At 45.1% G+C, this 21,910-nt stretch overlaps 1 protein-coding gene across 12 annotated transcripts in view; it reads right to left on the bottom strand.

Moving 5' to 3' along the window:
• DGKG (diacylglycerol kinase gamma) overlaps positions 1-21,910 on the bottom strand; it is a 300,941-nt gene that overhangs the window by 139,733 nt on the left and 139,298 nt on the right. For 10 of the 12 annotated variants that reach the window (XM_053308427.1, XM_053308434.1, XM_053308433.1 and 7 more), the window contains exons 4-7: positions 20,175-20,195; positions 15,178-15,343; positions 11,040-11,102; positions 7,704-7,958 (exon numbers count right to left, since the gene is read on the bottom strand). In XM_053308427.1, coding sequence (XP_053164402.1) covers positions 7,704-7,958; positions 11,040-11,102; positions 15,178-15,343; positions 20,175-20,195 — 505 coding nt within the window. Of the gene's footprint in view, positions 1-7,703; positions 7,959-11,039; positions 11,103-15,177; positions 15,344-20,174; positions 20,196-21,910 lie in introns of those variants that run through there. The other 2 variants (XM_053308435.1, XM_053308438.1) reach the window with 2 other exon arrangements.

A 21,910-nucleotide genomic window follows, 5' to 3' on the forward strand; every position in this document is an offset into this window, starting at 1 on the left:
TAGACATGATTGCTCCTATGTAGACTTGGAAAAGAATATTCTACAATGCAATTTTTCTCATATATTCTGCACCTGCAGCAGGAAAAAACTACTAAAAGAATAAAACTGCTTCAGTAAACTCTGAAACACGGATATTCTCAAAGACAGCCAACATTAGAATTGGTAAATCCTATTGCTTCAGGGCATAAGGATGGTTCTGTGAAGGATTAAACTTGTCCTCTTTACATATGAATGGAAGCTGATTATTACCAGCAATTACCATCTGAACACCAGGAATTAGTGTCTCTCAGCAGAGGAGGTAGAGTTATGCCTTCTCTGAAAAAGACAGGTTTGTTTTAAGGTATGGAAAAAATAATATTTTTAGTCTACTTTCCTTAAGGAAAATACGCTTATGAGATCACCCAGCATTCTGTGTCTCTGTGGGTGTGTTCTCCTTTAACAACTTTGCAATGCCTGGACCAATATGAACCAAATTGGCTACAGTTTTCAAGATGGCAGATGTGTAAACGTTTCAGGTGCAAGTGGACTAGCTTGTGAACCACCTAACAAATTTGAACCCATTTTCTACAGCGGTAGGGACACACAGGGACACCTTAATGGCATATTTTGTGATAATGTCATCCACCCTGATTCAAGATGGTGGACACGTAAATGTGTAACTTGTGGACTGTCTAACTAATTTGAACCAAATTTGGTATAGTTGTAGTGAGTGATACATAGGGACACCTCAACAGTGTAGTTTGTGATGATATCACCCACTCTAATTCAAGATGGCAGATGCCTGAATGTCTGAGGCAAAACTGGACTAACTTATGAACCGCCTAACCAATTTGAACCAAATTAGCTACAGCTGTAGGGATACATAGGGACAATTCAAGGGTTTAGTTTGTAATGGTCACTCACCCCAATTCAAGATGGCAGATGCATGAACGCTTGAGGCTCAAGTGGGCTAACTTGTGGACCGGCTATCCAATCTGGACCAGATTTGGTGCAGTTGTAATGAGTGACACAAAGGGACACCTCAACTGCATAGTTTGTGATGATGTAAACCACCCCAATTCAAAATGGCAGATGTTTGAATGTTTTTAGGCTGAAGTGGGCTAACTTGTGAGGATGTTAACAATCAATTAATATTATAGTGAAAGGCAAGTAGGCAGATAACTTGTTTCATTAATCAATTTGATTTTTGATTAATCTGAGCATGGGATTGGCTCAAAGTCATCTGGTTAGCTTAGTGATGGAGAAGGAGAACTGGACATGGGTTCTTTTTAGGGGTGTGCACAAAGCTGGCTGGCCCATTTCGAGAGTCCAAACCAGACCCGAACCAGACCAGGCCAGTTTGGTTTTTCCCCCATCGACACCACCCCGCCCCGAGTTGGTTCAGTTCGGGGGGTGTTTACAAGTCATTTTTTTAAAATAAAAATGTTAGTACTTACCTCCTACAAGGGATTTCTCTGAGGCTGGGGGGGGGGTCCCATGGAGGTCCCCCCTCCGCCACTGGCCTTCCTCATGCCAAAAAATATCCGGTTTGGGCATTCTTTGGACCTTTTCATGTATTTCCCCCCCTAGTTGTGACCATTTTGGAGGCCGCCATGCATGCACGATGGGCCTCTGTGTGGCCTGGGTCATGACCTGACCAGGCTGCAATGGACAATAGGGTGATGGTTGTTGGAGTCCTGCCATAGCTGGGGACCCTTTTAGATTTGAAAAGTACCAATCTTTGCAGCATGGCCATACCAGAACAGTGGGGAAATAACCCATGTCCAATTCTCCTTCTCAGCCACTAAACTAACCAGGCAACCTTGTGCCAATCTCATGCTCAGATTAATTAAAAATCAAATTGATTGAAAAATTCTTTCCTCCATACCTTAAAACAAACTGTCTTTTTTCAGAGAAGACATGACTCTACCTCCTCTACTGAGAGAAACTAATTCCTAGTGCTAAGGTGATAATTGCTGGTAACTGATTTGCAAAAAGGTGCAGATTAACTTTTCATTTGCAAATAAAGCCACAGCAAAAACATTATTTGGAGAATGTTATAAGAATAATTGGAAGGTCAACAGGTTATTCTTGGAATTTCCCTCCTCACATATTCAATGAGAATATGAATATGTTTTCGAGAATACTTTGTGGCATATTCATCCCGTCTACTCCTAAGCGCCCCTCCTGACCCACTTCTAAATTAGCCCCATGGTATACAGAAGAACTACTGGGGTTGAAGTGGCAAGGCAAGCAGTTAGAGCAAAGGTGGCGCAAGACTCAACTGGAATCCAACAGATTGCAGCACAGAGTGCATAGGAAGATTGAGGCTAAGACAATGCATACAGCAAAGAACAGTGCTTTTCTGCATGCATTGCATCTGCAAGCTCATGTCAAGTTACGTTGTCCAGGGTTGTCCAGGGTTGTGAGAGAACTAGTACGTGCCCCTCCTCACTTGAATCAGAATTTAGAGCCATTGGTGACTTGCTGTGACACCTTTAATGAGTTGTTTGCAGATAAGATCTCTTGGATTCAAGTCAAACTGGATTCCACAGTTATTTCAGAGTCTGTTATGGAGGTGTCCAGCAACTTCTCTTGTATGGTTAGACTGGATCAGTTTCAGTTTGGGACTCCTGAGGACTTGCTTGGAGAAGTTCACCTTACCACTTGTTCACTTGTCCCTTGTCCTACATGGTTTACGGAATCTAGCAAGGAAGGGCCAAGGAGGCAATGTTTAGACCACTTCTGAAGAAACCTGCATTGGATCCCTTAGAGCTAGGCAATTATATACCGGTCTCCAGTCTTCCATGATTGGGGAAGGTAATTGAGGAAGGGTAGCTTCTTAATTCCAGTCATTCTTGGATTATCTGGACCCATTTCAAACTGGCTTTTGGGTGGACTATGGGGTGGAGACCGCCTTGGTCAGCCTCATGGATGATCTCCAATTGGGTATTAACAGAAGGAGTGTGACTCTGTTGATCCTTTTGGATCTCCCGGTGGCTTTCAATACCATCAACCAAGTATCCTTCTGGGGTGAGGGTGGGAAGCACTGTTTTGCATCTTGGGTTTGCATTTTTCCAGATTCCAGATGGTGTCTTTTGGAGATTGTTGCTCCTCAAATGAAGAGCTACTGTATCAAGTCCTGCAAGGCTCCATTTTATCTCCAATGCTTTTAAATATCTACATGAAACTGCTGGGAGAGATAATCAGGATATTTGGTGCAGAGTGTTACTGATATGCTGGTGACACCCAAATCTATTTCTCCATATCAACTTCATCAGGAGATGGCTTAACCTTTCTAAATGCTTGCCTGGAATTGGTAATGGGCTGAATGAGGGAGAATAAACAAATTGGATCCAAACAAGACAGAGGTACTCATTGTAGGAGAATGGAACTTAGGAAGTGATTTAGATATGTCTGTTCTGAATAGGGTTGCCAACTGTCCCACACTGTGTGGGACGTCCTGACTTTCAGTGGGAAAATGCTCATACCGTTTAGGGTACATTTTGTCCCAGTTTTTCTCACCTTTAATTTTTTTTAAACAAAACTTCCAAAGACGCCGCTGAGGGGCGGCGCAGTAGGACAGCAGCAAGAGATCTCCTACCTCCAAAACAATGGGAAATAAATGGCTGCTCTCTGGGGCAGGGCAGGGGCCAGGGTTGGCTGGGGCAGGCAGCGTGCTGGCGAGTGGCGAGAGCCGCGCGCTGCTTCTAAAAAGGCTCTCCTGTACTCCCTCCTGTCTCCGGTCCTGGAGAGCACTCACCGCCGTGGCCGCCAGTCACTGACTCCAGCAGGGGGAAGAAGGGAAGGAGAGTGGATGAAGGATTCCCTTTCTTAGCCCTGCCTTTGTTCAAATAAGGCAGACGGGCCAATTTCAGGCTTCTGCACACACACAGCCATGCCCCTGCCCCCCTGAGTCCCTGTCCCGATTTCTGCCAATGCAGTGTTGGCAACCCTAGTTCTGGATGGCATTATACTCCCCCCCCCCGAAAGATCAGATACAGAGCTCAGGAGTACTTCTGGACCCAAACCTCTCCCTGATATCTCAGGTTGAGGCAATGGCCAGGAGTGCTTTTTATCAATTTCCACTGATAAGCCAGCTACACCCGTTTCTCAAGATAAACAACCTTAAAACAGTGATGCATGTGCTGTTAACATACACCTGTTTCATTGGCTTTTGGTTTATGATGTTTTAAAGTTGTAATGTTTATTTTATGGTAATTTTAAGCTGTTTTATATGATTTTTAGGTTTTAGTTGCTGTTTGTTAAAATTATAAACCACCCTGAAATTCTATATAGGGCAGTATATAAACGAACGAACACAAAGAGATACTTTAGTTGTACAAAACAGATGCTGGACCACACAGTCAGGCAGAGGCCACTTTTAACCACTGGCTCTTATTTGGCTGGATCTCACTAGTGGCACAGAAACATCCGAAAGGATTCACAAATTTTCACCTGTAGCCAGGCCCTGTATGTCTTTTTTTAGGTCTAGCAGTGTAAGCTGACTTGGGCTGCAACGGTTAAAGCAACATCCTAACCGTGGCAAGTGAGGCTGCACAATTTCCCCACCTGAAGGGAAAGAAAGAAAGAAAGAAAGAAAGAAAGAAAGAAAGAAAGAAAGAAAGAAAGAAAGAAAGAAAGAAAGAAAGAAAGAAAGAAAAGCTCTCCACTCCGCCTCCTGACTTCCAAAGGAGCTATGCATAGAATTGCACCAACTTTCATGACTCTCTGGTGACTGGATGTAATGAGGCCATCCATCTTCCTGCCCCACCAGTGCTATGTATGCGGATGCTTTGGAATGGACTCCAAGGAGGTGCGTCAATGAACTTCCCATTTAACCTTTCGGGGGGGAAAACAAGCACATCTTTTCACAATTGCTTCTGGGCTTTGTTATCTTGCTCTTTTACACAGTTTGTGGTTTTTATTGCTGCTGGATTTTTCCAAATCCATTTTTGTGAAATTTTCATTTCACAGAAACGAAACAATAACCAGCACATTCTTTCATTACAGGCTTCAAAGAGTGACTATTCTGAAGACCTTTCCCAGCATTGCCCTGGCCACTTTCCAGCAAATAGAGAGATCACGGTGACTAGAAAACATCCATAGAAACTAAAATGCTGCCTTGTATACTGTGCATTAGTTGACTTTTTATATTGGTGTGGATTATGTCCATCAGGCTGCAGCCTAAGCATGACACCTGGGCAACCCCAGAACTGGACATCCTGGAAGTAGAGACCCCAGAATCTGCTCTCACTGAGTCTGAGCCCAACAATGAAACAATCTCTTCTGCACCGAGTACCTCACACTCCCCCAAGTCTGCAGAGCAGCACCAACAATGGGTCAAGAGAGACTGGATAGAGTGGAGAAATTCTAGACTCCAAACCAGAGAACTTCCCCATTAAATCTCTCTGCTTTCCAGGCAGGGAAGTGGAGCCTGGAAAGGGAAATCTGAGCTTGGAGGTATTTTAGACCTCGTGCCACCTCTGGTCTCTGCTGATGCAAGTTGCCATCCAGGATGCTACAGCCCCAACTGCCCTGCCCTGCCTCACATTGCTGGTTTCTGCTTTATTTAAAATATCTATACCTCATCCCTCCAGAACACTAGTGATTGGGGTGGCTCACAAAATCAATATTTCAGAACAGAACATGACACTAAGGGCCCATACCCACCCATATGGCTGATCCATTTGCGGTGGCAGTGGTGGTGTAAGTTAGCCAACAGACTCTAATTACCACCACTGCAAATGGGAACATCCCAGAGGCCCCTGGCCTTGTGTCATTGTGGGGGCTGGGTGATGCTTCCATTGGCCTAATGTAGCAGCTCTTCTTTTCCTGCCCGATCCACAGGTCAACTGGCCCTTACAATGACAGATAAAATCCATTAATACTGTATGCAAGGCCAGTGTCAGGTTTTGGGAGAAAGCCCATTGGCCAGTGGGAGGGGGAGGGATTGCTGGATTTGGTAATGGCAGCAGGAGCTCTTCTCACCCTCTGACTGTAGGAAGACTAGGAGCTGAGTCCTTTGGTGGCTTCTTCAGCAATAGCTGCTCTTCTTCACCTCATCCAGGGATGGAAGGGGAGGATTCATCACTGTCTACCTGATGCCCAGATGGTAAGCTGGGGCAGGAGGGAGTGTAGCATAGCAAAATAACCTGGCCTTGGCCTTGCATACAATACTTAATATGGCTGACTTGCACATGTATGAGTTTGTGTGAAGAAGAAATGTGAAGAAAACCCCTTTTTGACTGATGTGACTAGAAGATACTTCAGAAGTTCCTGCTCATGAAAGATGAACTTGCAGTTTCCACACATTTCCTCCAATGATATTATGCTGCTCTGCTTGTGCAAGTAGACCATTCATATGAACTCCTATATCAAGAAGTCTATCATGGCATATAATGCATTCGTCAGCTTTATATAGTGCCTGAGAAGGAAGATATTGGCTCAGTGCAGACATACAAGTTAACTGGAGTTAAGTGTGACCAAGGTTTCATTTCTTAACTCCAAATCCTGCCACAGACATTCACCAAACTGTGGCCAGCCAAACTCCAGTTGAAAAGGAGAGAAGGCCCTCCCTGCTGCCTGGCCACTGAGGCACATCCCCGCCACCTCTATGATTGGAGTTTGGAATAGGCACGAAACCACGGTTATAGCTGAGTCATCATTCGAGCATAACGCTTCAGCGACAAAAACTCAGTTTTCAGTGTGGAAACTTAGAAATAACTCAAGGTTCCAATGGGAGTTTGGCGAGGCAAACTGGAGTTAGCTTTTGGGCCATAACTGTGGTTTTGTGTGTTCGGGCCTATTGCAGTTACAACCTCAGCAAGCTATAACTGTGGTTATCCTGTACGTCTGAACTCAGTCATTATATGGGGTGGGGGAGGAAACCAAAGTGAAAGAGTGAGAGGCTATTGGCTGGAGAACGGCAACAAAGAAACAGATCCATAGACAAGTCGTAGGCTACCGCATGAAATTACTTTTCAGATGAGGTCTGGCTTTTAGTGCTTGAGAAGATTTTCATCTTCTTCCACTCACTCTTCCCTGGCATAAGTTGCACTCTGGAGGCAATGAGTCACTCCATAGCTCCCCCACCCTGCCTGGCTTCTGTTGCCATGGGATAAAGATGTTGGCTGATAGGATCTCAGTAGGAAAGAGGTCTTTCCCCACAAATGCAAACAAAGTCGCTGCAATGCTACAGAATCCACTGTGCTTGAAATAGAAATGTAGCTTCGCAGCTGAGCTCAGGCAGCTGGTGATGCCGCCACAGATGAATTAGTTTCTTGTAAATATGTTCCTATGTTTGCAAAGGCCACAGCAAAATGCTTCCCAGTGTCTCGGAAGGAACTCCCAGGAGTGCCTGACTTGACTACCACTGTGCCGGAGATGGATGTGACAGGGCCTGTGGAGACAGGATGCTGCAAGTAACATAGTCTTTGATCCTGGGAGTGAATTGGATTTTTATACCCCTCTTTTTGCCCAGGATAGAGCTTTTTTGTTTCCCGAATTCTCCCAGAGATAAATGTTCGTCTGCTCAGCTATAACTTCCACTTCAGGTTTCCTTACCAGATTTCTCTGACTGACTTTCACCATTGATGACAGAACAGAAAAAGAACTTCAAGCGGGGACTGTGAAACTGGTTCCATAGCTATACAAGGGTGAAGATGGAAAATGGTGAAGTTTATACAAGGCCACAGGGAGTGAAGGGCAAAGAAGGGACTTACCCGGGGACTGTGGACTTAGCAGAGAACCTGAGGAGATCTTGGAGGACCCTGAGGAGTTGTGAGCAGAGGGGGCGCCAGCAGATTTCTGTGACGATGACCTGGACCAGCTTGGTGAGGCATTCCCAAAGGCATTGGTATTGGCAGTCGGAGTGGGACATAGAGATGCTGATTGCTGATCTACTAGGTTTGCCTGGGAGCGTTTGGATTCAGGTGTGTGCCTTCCCATGGTACTTAGGAGTGTTTTCCCATTGATTCCTAGAATCCAAACACATCTGTGTAAGAAACATGAAGTTGGTGTTCTTTAACGCAATTGGGTTTTGTTTTTGTTTTTAATGCACCTGTCTAGGAGCTTGGAGCCAGTCTAGATTTCAAAAGTCCAGCTTGGGCAAGTACTGTTGTTCATGAGACATGTGTCTCCTAAACTCACTGTACCAGCTCAGTTCTCCAAAACGTATAACTGTTCTTTGCTATTTCTTTCAAATAAAGCATAAGCCTTGTTTATCTTCTGATCTGCTCTCTCTGTCTCATGCCACTCTCCACTTAAGAAGGTGCCCCCAGCTTCATCCCTATGGCCACTGCATTGGTGATGTCATTGCATCTCACAGAGTCCTAAACCAGAAGCAGCAGCAGCTGTATGGGCCTAATGTCAAGGAAAGCGAGGGGAAGTGAGCTAATCCATAACCCACATGAAATGTTCCTTCTCCTTTTCCCAAGGCTCCCTCCATGGTTTTTTGGGAGACTTTATCTCACTCCTTGGAAAGCAGATTTATTTGCTGGCCCTCGGATGTCCTGTACTAATTGCTCACCTTACTGTACCATCTACAGAGCTAAGGATTGTGGAGAAGCAGCCTGCAGCATGGTCACTTAGAAGCTGAATGGCCAGTCCCCTCCTGCAAAAGCATGTGGCACAGCTCAAATAAACCAAACCAGAGTCTTCTTTTGTCAGTCTACTTTACCTGCTAACCACTGGCTTGACAGCAAGCAATCAACATGGGGAGCATGGGCAAAGAGATTATATCAATGGTTAACTTGTCCACCTAAATTAATTTACTTTGGAATGTGTGGAGCTATACAGAGGCAAGAGGAGATGCAAGGCTTACAGCAGCACAAAAATTGCCATAAAGAAAAACTGTCATTTCTGTCCAGCATTATTGCACAGGCACAGAATTTGCTACTGCAGGCTAGCAGTTGATGGTTATCAAACTATAGTGGATTAAAGCCTTTGTCTCAGAGCAAACTCACATGAAGGGAAGAAAAATGCTGAATCATCCCTGCAGAGCTTTCTGGTAAGGCTTCTCCTAAAACCTTTCTGTAATTTTTGGTCGGTTCAAAAGGCTGCCACCACCACGGGCTTATCAACAGAATTTAACCTCCCACCCCACCCCCGGGCTTGAGATGGAATCCCAGAGAAACTCTCTTTCTTTTGCTATTGGGAAAGTACAAAAATCTTCCACATGCAAGACTACACATGGTGAGAAAACTGATAGCTGTTGACCACCTGAGGTGTGTTTGCACCAGAGTAAAAACCCCTTTCAGCCCCACCCCTTTCTCCTGAGTTAAAAACCCCACTCAGAGAGGCTCGTAAAGAAAAGAACAAAAAGAAAAACAGTTTTATTCAAATGCTACTGTCTGCTTCCATCTGAGGATTTCTCAGCTTGTAGTTACAGGTAAAAATACTCAGTAAGTTACAAGAATACTTCAAAAAGCACCTTGAATGATGTTGGGGTGTCACGCTTTAAAAATTGTGGTTACCCAGTTGCAAAGAACAGTTATCTAGGAAAATACAAAAGCACACTTAAAAGCTTCCAGAGCCTTTTGCAACGCTCTGGCTGGATGGGCAGAGGCTAGTGTTTCTTAGGTTAATTATGTTACAGGTAAGCAATCATAGAACAGTTTCAGGGATATACAAAGTGCACACACAAAGAAACTGAAAGTCTAACGCAAAGTCTGACTAAACCTAGAATGAACTTCCTGAAGCCAAAGTACTGGCTTTCTTTTCTTGAACTCACCAAACCCTTGTTGAGAGTTAAGACCCTGCAGTTCGATCTTCCAAGAGCTGCAGTCATCCTCCCTGGCCACATGTGTTCTTTTCACCTCCAGCTAGCTTCTTCGAACAAAGAGACTTTCTTCTTCCTGTCAATGGCTTTCTAGGTCCCACCCACCTGGTGTGCTGATTGGCTGAGCCCTGGAGTTCACCAGGCTGTCAATCAGGACAGGGTTCACTTCCGGTTAACTCTTTAGAGGGAGGGGTGGCTGATCCCTACACAAATGTAATAGTCAGTTATAACAAGGAGCCACTGATCACTCCCTACCCCCTGGCTTTAATTCTTGGCCAAGGAGTGCTTTTAGAGCAGGAAAACAGCATGACAATTTTTGCACACATAACATGTCCACTGTTCCCTGTAATAGGGGACACGGGACATGTCCACCTTTTCCTCATGTACCATTTGTCTTTCTTGGGCTTGGAGATAGGTTAAAGGCATTGGATTTCTCTGAAACTACTTCTTATGTAGCAAGGCATGGATTGTGTGATTCATTGATAGTTAAAGCTTGAACCAGAGACCCAAGTCCTGAAAATAAGCTACTGTAGAGGGCTTCCCATGCCCTCTGTGGATGGACCGCAAGAGAGGGCAGGTATTACACATTTCACTGGACAGTCTTAAGGGACTAACTCTGTTAGGAGATGCTCAACTGCTCCTAAATGCTGCATCAAGTTTCAAACCATCTTATTATTATTCCTTCTAATAGGTCAGACCACTGCTACAATACAAAGTCTAGCAAGCTATCACTATTCATTTCATCACAGGAATCTGAGAGCTCTTCACAATACCATGTTATGGTCTCTCAGGGAGCTTTTTGAACTCCTGTTTCTACAGACCACACATAATTCTATCAAGGCCTGCTATTTTCTAAAATGTGTTTGAAGGAGCCTCACTTGTCTCCTTTGCAATATGCAGTCAGGAAAAAGGATACTGTATTTGCTTTCATCATCTTCTTTATTTATCCAACCTGGATAGTAGATGTCCTTTGCCATAATAACAGAAATGCAGAGCTAGGAAAAAAGGCATCCCTGCATAGCAACTGTTTCTCAGTAAGACATAATGGTTACAAATACCAGACACATCAAAATAATGGGAAAGAGTTTTTAAAAGCTTTGGCACCCAAGTACTGTTTACTTAGCCTCTGAGCAGGATTCCAGAGCGAGGGTAGTCCTTGGTATAATGGGGGTGGGGAGGAAACTGAATTGAACTCTCCCTTTTTGTGCTTGTGGAGCTCTCTGTTAAATGCAGAGTAGGGATTTCATATGCTTTAACATGAAGCATGTGTAGTGGATACCTGTGACAGGGGCACAAGCAACTTCAGTCTGGATAGAGATGCCTGTATCTATGGTCTTGGACTCTGAATGCATGGAAAAAAACAGGAGAAGAAACACATACTTTAGCCATGGACATCACCAAAGTAGTTCTTGCAGTAAATAAACACATGTTGATTGTGAGTTGTTGCAGTACATGGCTGTCATGTTCTTTCACCCAATCTTTCTGTTCTTGGAAAAGCACAAGACAACATCAAATGCTTGGTCACAGTGTTGAATACACCTTTCCTACTTCATCGTCAATGCAATCTACCGGAAGATGTCTGGACATGGCCAAGGACATGGGCAGTTGTACCTTCCACACCTGGGCGCTTTCCAGATTAGACCCAGATTAGACCAGGGTCATGTCGGATCTTGGAAGTGTGCTTTCACACTTCTTGCGTTGTGACACCGCAGTCCCTACGTGGACAGCCGGGTGCTGTTCACATTGCCAATTCCTTGCCTCGAATTTAATCGCTGTGATATAGAGCTAGGACGTTGTATATCTGGCATAAGGAAATTAATGTTTTTTCGGGTTGTTAGTTGCTGCGGGACTGCTCCCCCTGCTGTTTACATTTTCAATGTGACTTGCCTGAACGGATGCATTTTGCTGCTGTTCCAGCAGCTAGTCTGGAAAGCGCCCTGGAGGGTGTGGAGAAACAAGAAGCTGTGCGGAGCTGGAAGATGGTGCAATAGGTACTACTCTTTTTAGTAGTACAGGCAAGAGCTGAAGGCCAGGCTTCTAATATTTATGCCTGGCCTGGTCATTCCAAAGGCTTCCTGCTTCCTGCCAAACACAGTGGCCCATCTTATACACCCCTATTCCCCTGGCACTTTGAGGGGTCTGAGGCTTGAATTATCTATTTGCCAACAAAAAAGAAAGAACTGCTTTCAGTCTGATTCAAGTAAGAAAGGAATACTTTTAACAGAGAATTCTTATAAGATTTTCAAACAATATAATTGCCCCTGAGGAGAGCCTTTTTGGCAGAAAATGTGTAGGGTTCCCAATAAAATATGCAGCATAATAAATTCACAAGCATCTTATGTTCTTATGTGTCCTCTCATTTAGAAGGATGCTTCCAGGCGTGTTTGTGCTTTCTCCTTGAATTATCTATAGTCAAAGTGGAAGGGAAAAAACAATTGAGATAATTTGGTTTCAAATTGGGCCAGATTCAGTTATGTCCATTGAAAAGAAGTGGGGTGGTTTTAGGGCTGCCTGAAAAGGAGAAGGGCAGCATTCCTTCCCTCTTGAGCACTGGTTATTAGGGATGTGCAAAATGTTTTGGGTACAGAACAATCTGTACCTGAATCTGCTTGTTTCAGGTGATTTGTGCACAAAACAAATCACCCATCTGCAAGTCCCAAAAGATTTGGCTCCCAAACAAATCGCCCGAATTTCGGAGCGGAAGGTTTTTTAGTTTGGGACCTCCATTTTGTGGCGATCTCTGTGTAGTCTCCATATTGTGTTTGATGTCGATTTGAATTCCTGGCCCTTCCAAGCTTCAGATCAGTGAACGAAAGCATGGGCTGATCTGCTGACGATTCCCTCCTGGTTCCAAATTGGCTCTTTTGGCTCTTGCCACTCCTGACTGACCCCACATTGGCCAGGGGAAGGGTCAAAGAAGGGGCAAGGGTGGGGGGAGTTCAAGGAGGGATTTTCAATTAGATTTAAAGAGGCAGCAGCCACCATTCTGCCTTTCTGCCTCGTAGGAGAAGAGAGAGAGCTTTGCTTTGCTTTGCCATGCCTATTGCCTTCTGCCTTGCCAGCCTGAGCCCAGCCTGCCTGCCCCTGCTGCTGCATGCCAACCTGGGAATGGATTATATCTGCTGCGTTGCTTGTTTTTTGTTCCTGCGAAGAAGAGAATTCTTTTTTCAACCCCTTCCTCCTGCTGAGAGAATCACTGCCTGCCTGTGCCTGTGCCAGCCACCAGCCCCAGCCCCTGTGGCCACTGGCCACCTGGCCAGCCACCCCCTTTCTCCCAGATTTTCCAGGCTTTTGCCCCAGCACCCCCCAACCCCCAATTCTGAAGACTGAAGAAGGAGAAGAAGATTGAAGAAGAGTAGACTCAGAGACCAGACCACAGAAGTGGACAACTGGATAAATGTGGGTGAAGCCCTAGACTGAGTGAGTGCCCATTTTAACACACACACACACACACCCTCTGGAATTGTGTATTCTTGGGGTTTTTTCCTGTTTGGAGGGAGGTTTTGGGTTGCCATTGAATTTAAAAAGTTGTGTGTTGTTTAGTTTAGAAGAAGTTTAAACAAGGGTTCTGTATGGGAGGGATCCATGTTAGCTAGTACAAGTATGTGGTTAGAAGGGCAGCATAGCCTCATGGTTTAAAAAAAATAATTCTTTCTTTTTTCCCATTCCAAAGATTATTTTTGCTTTTTTAAAAAAACAGAAGCCTGTCCTCCAGCCCTCTGTGCCCATAATATATCAGTATTAATATTCTCTGCCCAGCAGCCTACAGGCTCTGAGTGGGCAGGAAGGCACAGACTCTAGCCTCCTCCCTACGCCCATTTACACCCCACCCCCAACTGCAGCATTATGAGGCCATGGCAAAAATTAACCCTAAACCCACTAACCCTTTCGCAGAGCACACATGCACAGGTATACTATGCTTCCTCTCTACATAATCTCAAGTGTGTGTGTGTGTGTGTGTGTGTGTGTGTATGTAAAAATTCAAATGCCTTAGATGGACAGGCTCTCTCTCTCTCTCTGGACTTCTTTGCAATTAAGATTGGGTCATATTGTGACTTCTAGCATCATCATCATTTTTATTCAGACTAGATTGCTTGCATCTACAATAAGTTGTGCTGTTGCCACAGGCTCCGATCTGTTGCAGAAATGTCAAAAAATGCACCCCAAAATGGTGTGCCATTGTTGTCATCATCACTCTTTTACTTGTGTAGGTGGGAGGGGGGGCAAACCTCGCTGTTCCACTGGCAGAATGTTGTTTTGCACCCATCCTTACTTAATCCGCTTTTATGGCCAGGTGCCACAGATGTAGCTGTGTCTGTTGCTTGTGGATGAAGAATGCTTGGGGGAGGGCAGGGCACATTTGATGCTGTTGTTGGCCCTAGTCTCCTACCCTAGTCTGCTGCATCTGTGATATCACACTTGCTTGCTTGCTTGTTGCTGGCTGCTGCTGTTACCCTGCATTGGGAGGGGGAGTGTGGGGCAGTGCATTTCATTGATGTTGTTTCACACTGTTGTGTGTAGATCAATTGCATTTCTAGGGGGTGATTGTAGGACACAATGGATGTGGTGAGTGTGTGACACAGTGGATGTGTGTGACCTTTGGAAACCTTGTTCTTTGCAAAGCTCTGCTGTTGTTGTTGATGTGTGCTGCATCCACCCTATGGGACAATGGGGACAGACAGTGCCCATTTCTGCTTGTGGGTGTCTCCTAGGAGTGCTACAGTGGGTCGGGTGCCTGCTACCATCCAGGGTTTAGATTGACTGGGCAAAGGGCTGATTTTTAAAGAATTTCTGAAGTTTGCACATCTTTGGGGCAGATTCAGGGCAGAAAAGGAGCTTCGGGGGCAGAAGAGTGGGTCGGGTGGTAATGCCCCAATGGGTGCCTGCTACCATCCAGATTTCAAAGGAATTGGTGAAAGGGGTGCTTTTTAAAGAATTTGTGAAGTTTGTGCATCTTTAAGCTTTCCCCCCGTGGGGAATAATGAGGATTTTAGCAGCCCCATAACTTCACTTGGGGGGCACTGGAGTGGCCCAAAGTGAGTGGTGGTGTAGTGCACATTATAAACAACTATTTCACTCCTCCATTCCCCTCTAAAAATAAATGTGCTAAAGAAGATCTCTGTAAAATATCCATGTTTTATTTCTAGTTTTAATTTGACCAAAGGTCCAATACTGAATTAAAGTTTGTAAGTGAACGTTTTAAGTGAGTTCCAAACCATGACCCCGCCCAGATCTTTCTGAACTGCAATGCCCATCATTCCCAGTCTCAATGGCTTTTGGCTATTGTAGCTGAGAATGATGGGAGTTGTAGTCCAACAACATCTAGGAGGGGCAAAGGTTGGAAATTCCTATACTAGGTGGTAGCTGATGAGATGGGAAGCAGACTTCTCTGCCTTAAGAGAACTGATGATGCTCACCAAGATTGTTGAGCTGTGGAACACTGGAACTTTGCCGCTGGCCCTCTGGAGAAGCTTGGCAGACTTTTCGCTTGAAGGACATGAAGAGGTGCTGGCAAAGCTCCTCTGGAATATCCACCTCCAGGTATGTCCTCATGAAGAGCTGGAACCCCTCATAGTCAATGGACTATAGGGAGAAAGGAAGTAAAGCCAAAAACATCTCATTAGAAATCCTGTCACCACAGATTTACTCACCGTGAACACAGTGCCCAACTAAGTTATATAAGAACATAAGAAAATAAGAAGATAAGAACAGCCCTGCTGGATCAGGCCCAAGGCCCATCTAGTCCAGCATCCTGTTTCACACAGTGGCCCACCAGATGCCGCTGGAAGCCACAGGCAGGAGTTGAGGGCATGCCCTCCCTCCTGCTGTTACTCCCCTGCAACTGGTACTCAGAGGAATCCTTCCTTTGAGGCTGGAGGTGGCCTATAGCCCTCTGACAATCAGCCGTTGATAGGCCTCTCCTCCATGAAGTTATCCAAACCCCTCTTAAAGCCATCCAGGTTATTGGCTGTCACCACATCTTGTGGCAGAGAATTCCACAATTTGATTATGCGTTGTGTGAAAAAGTACTTCCGCTTGTTGGTCCTAGATTTCCTGGCAATCTTTAGAATAGAGGCTGTGCAGGGACCAACTCATATTGTGAAAGCAAAGTTTCTAACTTTTTCCTGCTGAAAACTGGACCCCAAAGCTGCTATGGACCCCCAAAAGTGTCGTGTGCCGCAATGGCACCACTGGGAGCCTATAGTGGGTGATTGTCAACAGGACGACAGCATGGGGCCAAGGGTTAAATGCCCCTTATCTCTGTTACATTGGCCTTATTTGGACTGGAACCCTCCCCATGGATGCTATTTACCATTTCAAAACATCCTGAAACTAGCCAATGACGTGTTTGATGTTATGGCTATTCTAGTCCAGGCTTCCCCAACCTGCGGCCCTCCAGATATTGCTGAACTACAATTCCCATCATCCCAGCCTCAATAAGTTGTAGTTGGGGTTGATGGGAATTGTAGTTCGGCAACATCTGGAGGGCCGCAGGTTGGGGAAGCCTGGTCTAGTCTATAGTGCTTGTCTTTTTATTTTAAAAAGAGGCTACTCTTGTATCAAGATGTGCAGAAATACAGCTCTTTTTCACAACCCAGTTAACTAGAATTAGCCATGAGGTTTCCAGACCCTTGCTAGCATACAATATAGACAATGGCAGTGATTGCCAAATGATAAAGGTACAAATCAGTATGTCACAGGAACCATGTGGATGCCCGAATGCCAAGGAAAGATGTCAGAGGCAAAGTGTCTGGAAGTACTAAATGATTTCAAGGTCTAGAGAGGAACTTGCCCGGTCGTGTGGTCCGTGGGCCACTTATTTGAGAACAGAGAGGAGGAAGATTATCCCAACTACTTTTAAAACTATCCCACCAATATGTTTATTTCTGGGTTCCAGTTTTTAGCTCAACTTCAGTATTAATCAATAAGCAATTTAAAATGTTTATGTATTTAAATAAATTGATACATGCCAATGAGCAATGGCTGTAGGAAAAATGACAACTTGAGGTTAAGGAGTGGAGTTTAAATGACATTGCATTCACACTGCCCCACTCGAGGACAGCAGTGCTCCTCCTCACAAAGTCACAGTGAACCCTGCCAAGCCCTGTAATCCTGTAATCCTTTCAAGAATCAAGGCACATAATTCAAAGATATGAATATTGCGGGTTTGGCAGCATTTATAATGGGAGCTAGAATCTTGGTAAAGCAGATAAAGTAAAACAAAACAAAGTCTTGTGATAGATACACACTGGCGGTCAACTTACATTGTGCATTCTGCCATTGCAGTGGTTCAGATTTCAAGCCTCCAGGAAAAATATTATTAAACCGGGGGTGGGGGGGGCATTCACACAATCGGGCAGGTGGGGGCTGGGAGAGGCTGGTCAAACTCAACTTCCCCCCAGATGAGCACAAAAATGCTGCTAGGAGTGCGGACTGTGCTGTACCACGCAGTGTGGAGCTCCGGAGGCTGAGACGACACGTCCCGGCCTCCGGAAATCCCGCAGTGCACCACGCCATGAGCATGCTGCATTGACAGGCACTCTAGGTACCCATCTCTGTGTCTCCTTGAGCTGCACACAGATCCTGGCAGACGGATTAAGGGAGCACCTGCTCCCTTAACCTTAGATAAGAGCTGAGAAACAACCATAGAATGCACTGCAGACATTCATGGAAGCCTACCTATGCCAGCACAAAAGGAAAAGGAATCCATCGGATTATAAACACACCACACACACATTACGTACAGCAAGAGTGCACTGAGCATCGCCTGATGCTTTTCATTTAACAGGTATGTACTGGCACACATACCTCTGCGGAGGAAATGCATTCAGTACCTACACACAATGAGAAATGTCTCTTTCCCTCAAACTGAAGCAGCAGGGTTACATTGCAGGAGTACACACTCCACATAAGTATGCCACAAGGAAACACAGTGACGCGCATAGACATGTTGGTAGCAGTGATGCACACTAGACTACAAGCGTGTGTGGGCAGCAGCAGCTGAAAAGGAGATGCTGCTAAAGCTCTTCAGAAACACACATTGCAGCAAAGGGTGGAATGGTCAGCATAAGCTTTGGCAAGGAACCTGGGGAGTTCATGTGGGGTCCCTTTCAAAGAACTGGGAGGCCAGACCCAGCTGCCTCTAGCTGCTGGGCTGGGGAGCAGCAAGTGCAGGGCACAAATGCCTCACAATGGCTCTCTTTTGCACACTGCTCTACTTGCAGTCCAGGAAATAAGGAATTCCTGGTCCAGATCAAGACTGCAGGGCTCTAAGGCTGCTTCCTATTGCTCTAGGCCCTGAGGTGGGGAGCTGATATACAGAAGGCTGGTTCACAGGATGAGGAATAGGGTAGGAGAAGCCGCCCACCTCAGTTTGGGAGCTGTGCATGCTCCGGGTTTCGGCTTGTGAGTTAAAAACAAGGTCAGAGGTGCCGGCAATGGGTCACCTGGGTCAGAGGGCTCCCTCCTACCCAGGTCTTTAAAGAGGTAAGAGAAAAAACCCTCCTACCCAGCTGCTGCTTAACACACAGCCACTGCTGATGTATCCAACCTTGTTTTTAAACTCAAACACAAGCAGAAAACAGTAGGGATGAGCATGAATGGTGGCTCAAAGAGCGATTCACAACACATCCCTGGTACCTTTAAAAGGGAAGACAGCAGGTCCATACATGCTCCTCCGCCACTCCTCCGCAGCTTCCTGTTTGGGCGGTGCACACCCCAGCTGCCATAGGATGCCAGTGGCGCTCTCCCCAGCTGCATCTTTTGGGACAGTGGCATGCACATCACATGCGCAGTGGCCATTTGCATGGTCAGCATGGTTCCTGAGGCCATGTGCATGCCGCTGTCACACAAGGGCAGCTAGGAAGAGCACCACCAGTGTGCTATGGCAGCTGGGGGAGGGGGGTACCATCCAAACAGGAAGCTGTGGGTGAGGGCAGAGGAGCAGATATGGACCTGCTCTCCTCCCTTTTAAAGCTGCCGGGGATGTGTTGCAAATTGTTCTTTGAATAACGATTCATGCACATCCCTAGAGAACGGGAGCACATGCAGCTCCTGAACTATGGTAGGAGCCTTCTCCTACCCAATTAATGGTCATGAGAACAGCCCTAGAAGCTAACAGGAGGTTTACAACTTTCATGATGCCACTGCTTCAAATGAGCATGCTGGGAATTCAGTGCAGGATCAAAAGCGGCAAAGGAGCTTTTTTGACATACGGCAAAATCACCTTTTCTCTCACTGCAGGGCAATTTGTACTCTGTGAACAAGAAGCCAAAATCCTGCCAGATATCCAGGGCTTTTTGTTCTTACCAGGTTACCAGCACTGCTGCTGGCCCAGTACTTTATGCAAACCACCAAATAAGTGGGCTAATTTATTGGACCATATCTCAGCTTGAAAAGTCCCACCGACTCCTGATTCCTGATTGCCAGTTCATTTTCCATTGGAAGGTTTTTCATATTAGACAGTCAAGATTCTGAGAGTCTCAGGGATTGAACTTTCATTTGAGGCTCCCCTGCAAAAAAACTAGGTAGGCACATGCTCTGGCTGCTGTGTTGATGCCTCCCTTGCTTTGCCCTCCTTGCCTGAGTGTGTGGGGGATCAAAAGTGGGAAGGACTGAAAGGATTATATGTTTGTATGCAGGTCAAACAACAGGACAATAAGAGTCCTAACTTCTCCACAGAAGTCAATGGCCCAGTAAATGGAGTGTAGAGTAAGTCCCAAGGACTGAAATTACATCTGGTCCTCAGATTACATTTTCAGTGACCAGTTACTAGCCTTGGAAGAGAAAGGAAGGAACTGATCATTTCAAGCACTGAAGGATCATGCTGTTTTTCAATGTTAATGTGGCCTTCCTATATGTGAATTCCAGGACAATTGCCCCCACACCCAAGAGCTAATAATTACTTCTTTCTTCTGCTATATTGGTGTTATATGTTAATGCAGAATTACAAATAACAATAATATTGCAGGAAAAACTGAATACACATTGTTGCCAAAGTAGGTCTTATATTTATGTCGCGGATTAATTTAAGGGAAAGCCGATGTAAACTTCATTTGTGAAGATGCCCTTAACTTCACCTCATAACTGTGTAATTTCCATCAACTCCTTCCTGTCTGTGGTAAGCAATGCTCTGCATGATTGTGGGGCAAAAATCAGTTACATCAGTTCAGGATTCGATAGGCAATAGTGACAGAACTTCTCTGCTGATTTGGCTGTCTGTACAGCAGCTCCCTAAGAATGCCGACGTTGGCTTGCTGCAGCATTTTCACAGGTACATTTCATAGACTGCAACTGCATGCCATTGGGATTATGCTACTTGATTTGGGAACTCATTGGTTTATGCAGAAGCAGACATGCAAAGCAACATGTAAACATCACGTGTGATAACCAGAGTATGGAAAACAAGTCTTACTTGGTTCAGGGTGTCTTGTTTCTGAGGGAAGGAAGAGCAGAAAAAGACAAAGCAAAGTTCAGTGAAGAAGTGCTGAGCAGCAGAAGGAACAGAAGGTGCCACTCTGCTGGATAGTCCGATTCAGACATTCAGGAAAGCATGTTGTACAGCTGTCCTTCCCGCGATTGTACCACTACAGAATGAATTTGGGGGTCATTTGTGTTTTGTTTTTTTTAATGTCAAAATTCAACAGCTGGAGAGGCTTACACATTAGGGTAGTGGTTCCCAACCAGGGTTCCTCCAGATGTCATTGAACTACAACACCCAGCATCCCCAGCCATAATAAATTGTAGCTGGGGATGCTGGGAGTTGTAGTTCAGCAACATCTGGAGGAAACCTGGTTGGGAACCACTGTATTAGGGAGTAGATTTATGGATGACCTTTCTTCATGATATGTAAGCTTTCCACATAGTCAACAGCTAGCAAACAAACAGAGATTTTGAAAGGAAGAAAGACTTAAAGGAATAAATGAAATATTAGTAAGTTAGTTGATTGTATTTGCATCCTACCCTTCCTGCAAGGAACTCAGGGCAATGTACATGATGGTTATCCCATGTTATTTCCATAACAAACCTGTGAGGTAAGTTAAGCTAAGAGGGTGTGATGCACAAAGCTACTAAGTGAGCTATATGGCCGAGAGCTTCATGGCTCAGAGATTTCAGGAGACTCTAAGCCCCCACTAGCCAGTCCACTAGATCACACAAGCTGGTGTATATGTTGAATATATTGACAGATATATTCTTGGTAAGGTTGTGTGATTCAATACAGAATAGAACACCTATGCTTTTAATAATATTACATGCCAACAATTATATTGATGCTACAGTGGCAAAGCAGTATGAAAAACTACACTTATACAAATTCTCCCTTTTCTGCAGCTACGGAGCACATTGATCCCACCAGCCTTCATTCCCGATTCTCGCCACCCAAGCTGGACAAAATCTAACTATATGAATCTGGAAAGTTTTTGAAATGACTTCTGATAATGTCTGTGGCAACAGGACAATCATAAAGTAGATCTGTTTGGTAAGAGCTGAAATCTTAGCAATAAAGTCAGAAAACCATACAACACAAAGCACAGACAACTATACAAGGTTGGGAGAGTACCTGGGAGCATGAGGGGGAAAATACAGATTTGCAGCTATTGTGTAGGATATGTATATGTGTGATTTGCATAGACATGCACACGCTTGGTGGGACCCTTAGACTCTCCTTTTTTGACCACCCTAACTGGTTGCCTAAAGTCTCAGAAAGAAGGTTTGCAATCAGCCATTCTCCTCCTCCTCGACTCCATAAAGTAAAGTTGTGCCATCAAGTCACTGTTGACTCCTGGTGCCCACAGAGCCCTGTGGTTGTCTTTGGTAGAATACAGGAGGGGTTTACCACTGCCACTCCCATTCAGTATGAGATGATGTCTTTCAGCATCTCCATACTTCCTCTGAAATAAAAGCTCAGAGAAACCTTCCTCAGTCTCTTCCACCTTCTAGCTCTTAGGGGCAGGCTGCCAAACTGCATGCATTTCTTGCTCCAACCGCACCACTGTACTCATGAATAAGCATTGCTCATGAGTAGGCCTTTAATTCCAAATGTGCTGTAATTGCCATTCCTGGCTTTTTCAAGCTGCAGTGCTACTATCCTCGGGTCACCTTAAGTGGTGAAGAGGGGAAATGTTTTACTAAGAAGCAGAAGGTTGCTGG

The sequence above is a fragment of the Hemicordylus capensis genome, chromosome 3 (genome assembly GCF_027244095.1).
Source record: "Hemicordylus capensis ecotype Gifberg chromosome 3, rHemCap1.1.pri, whole genome shotgun sequence".
NCBI lineage: Eukaryota > Metazoa > Chordata > Lepidosauria > Squamata > Cordylidae > Hemicordylus > Hemicordylus capensis.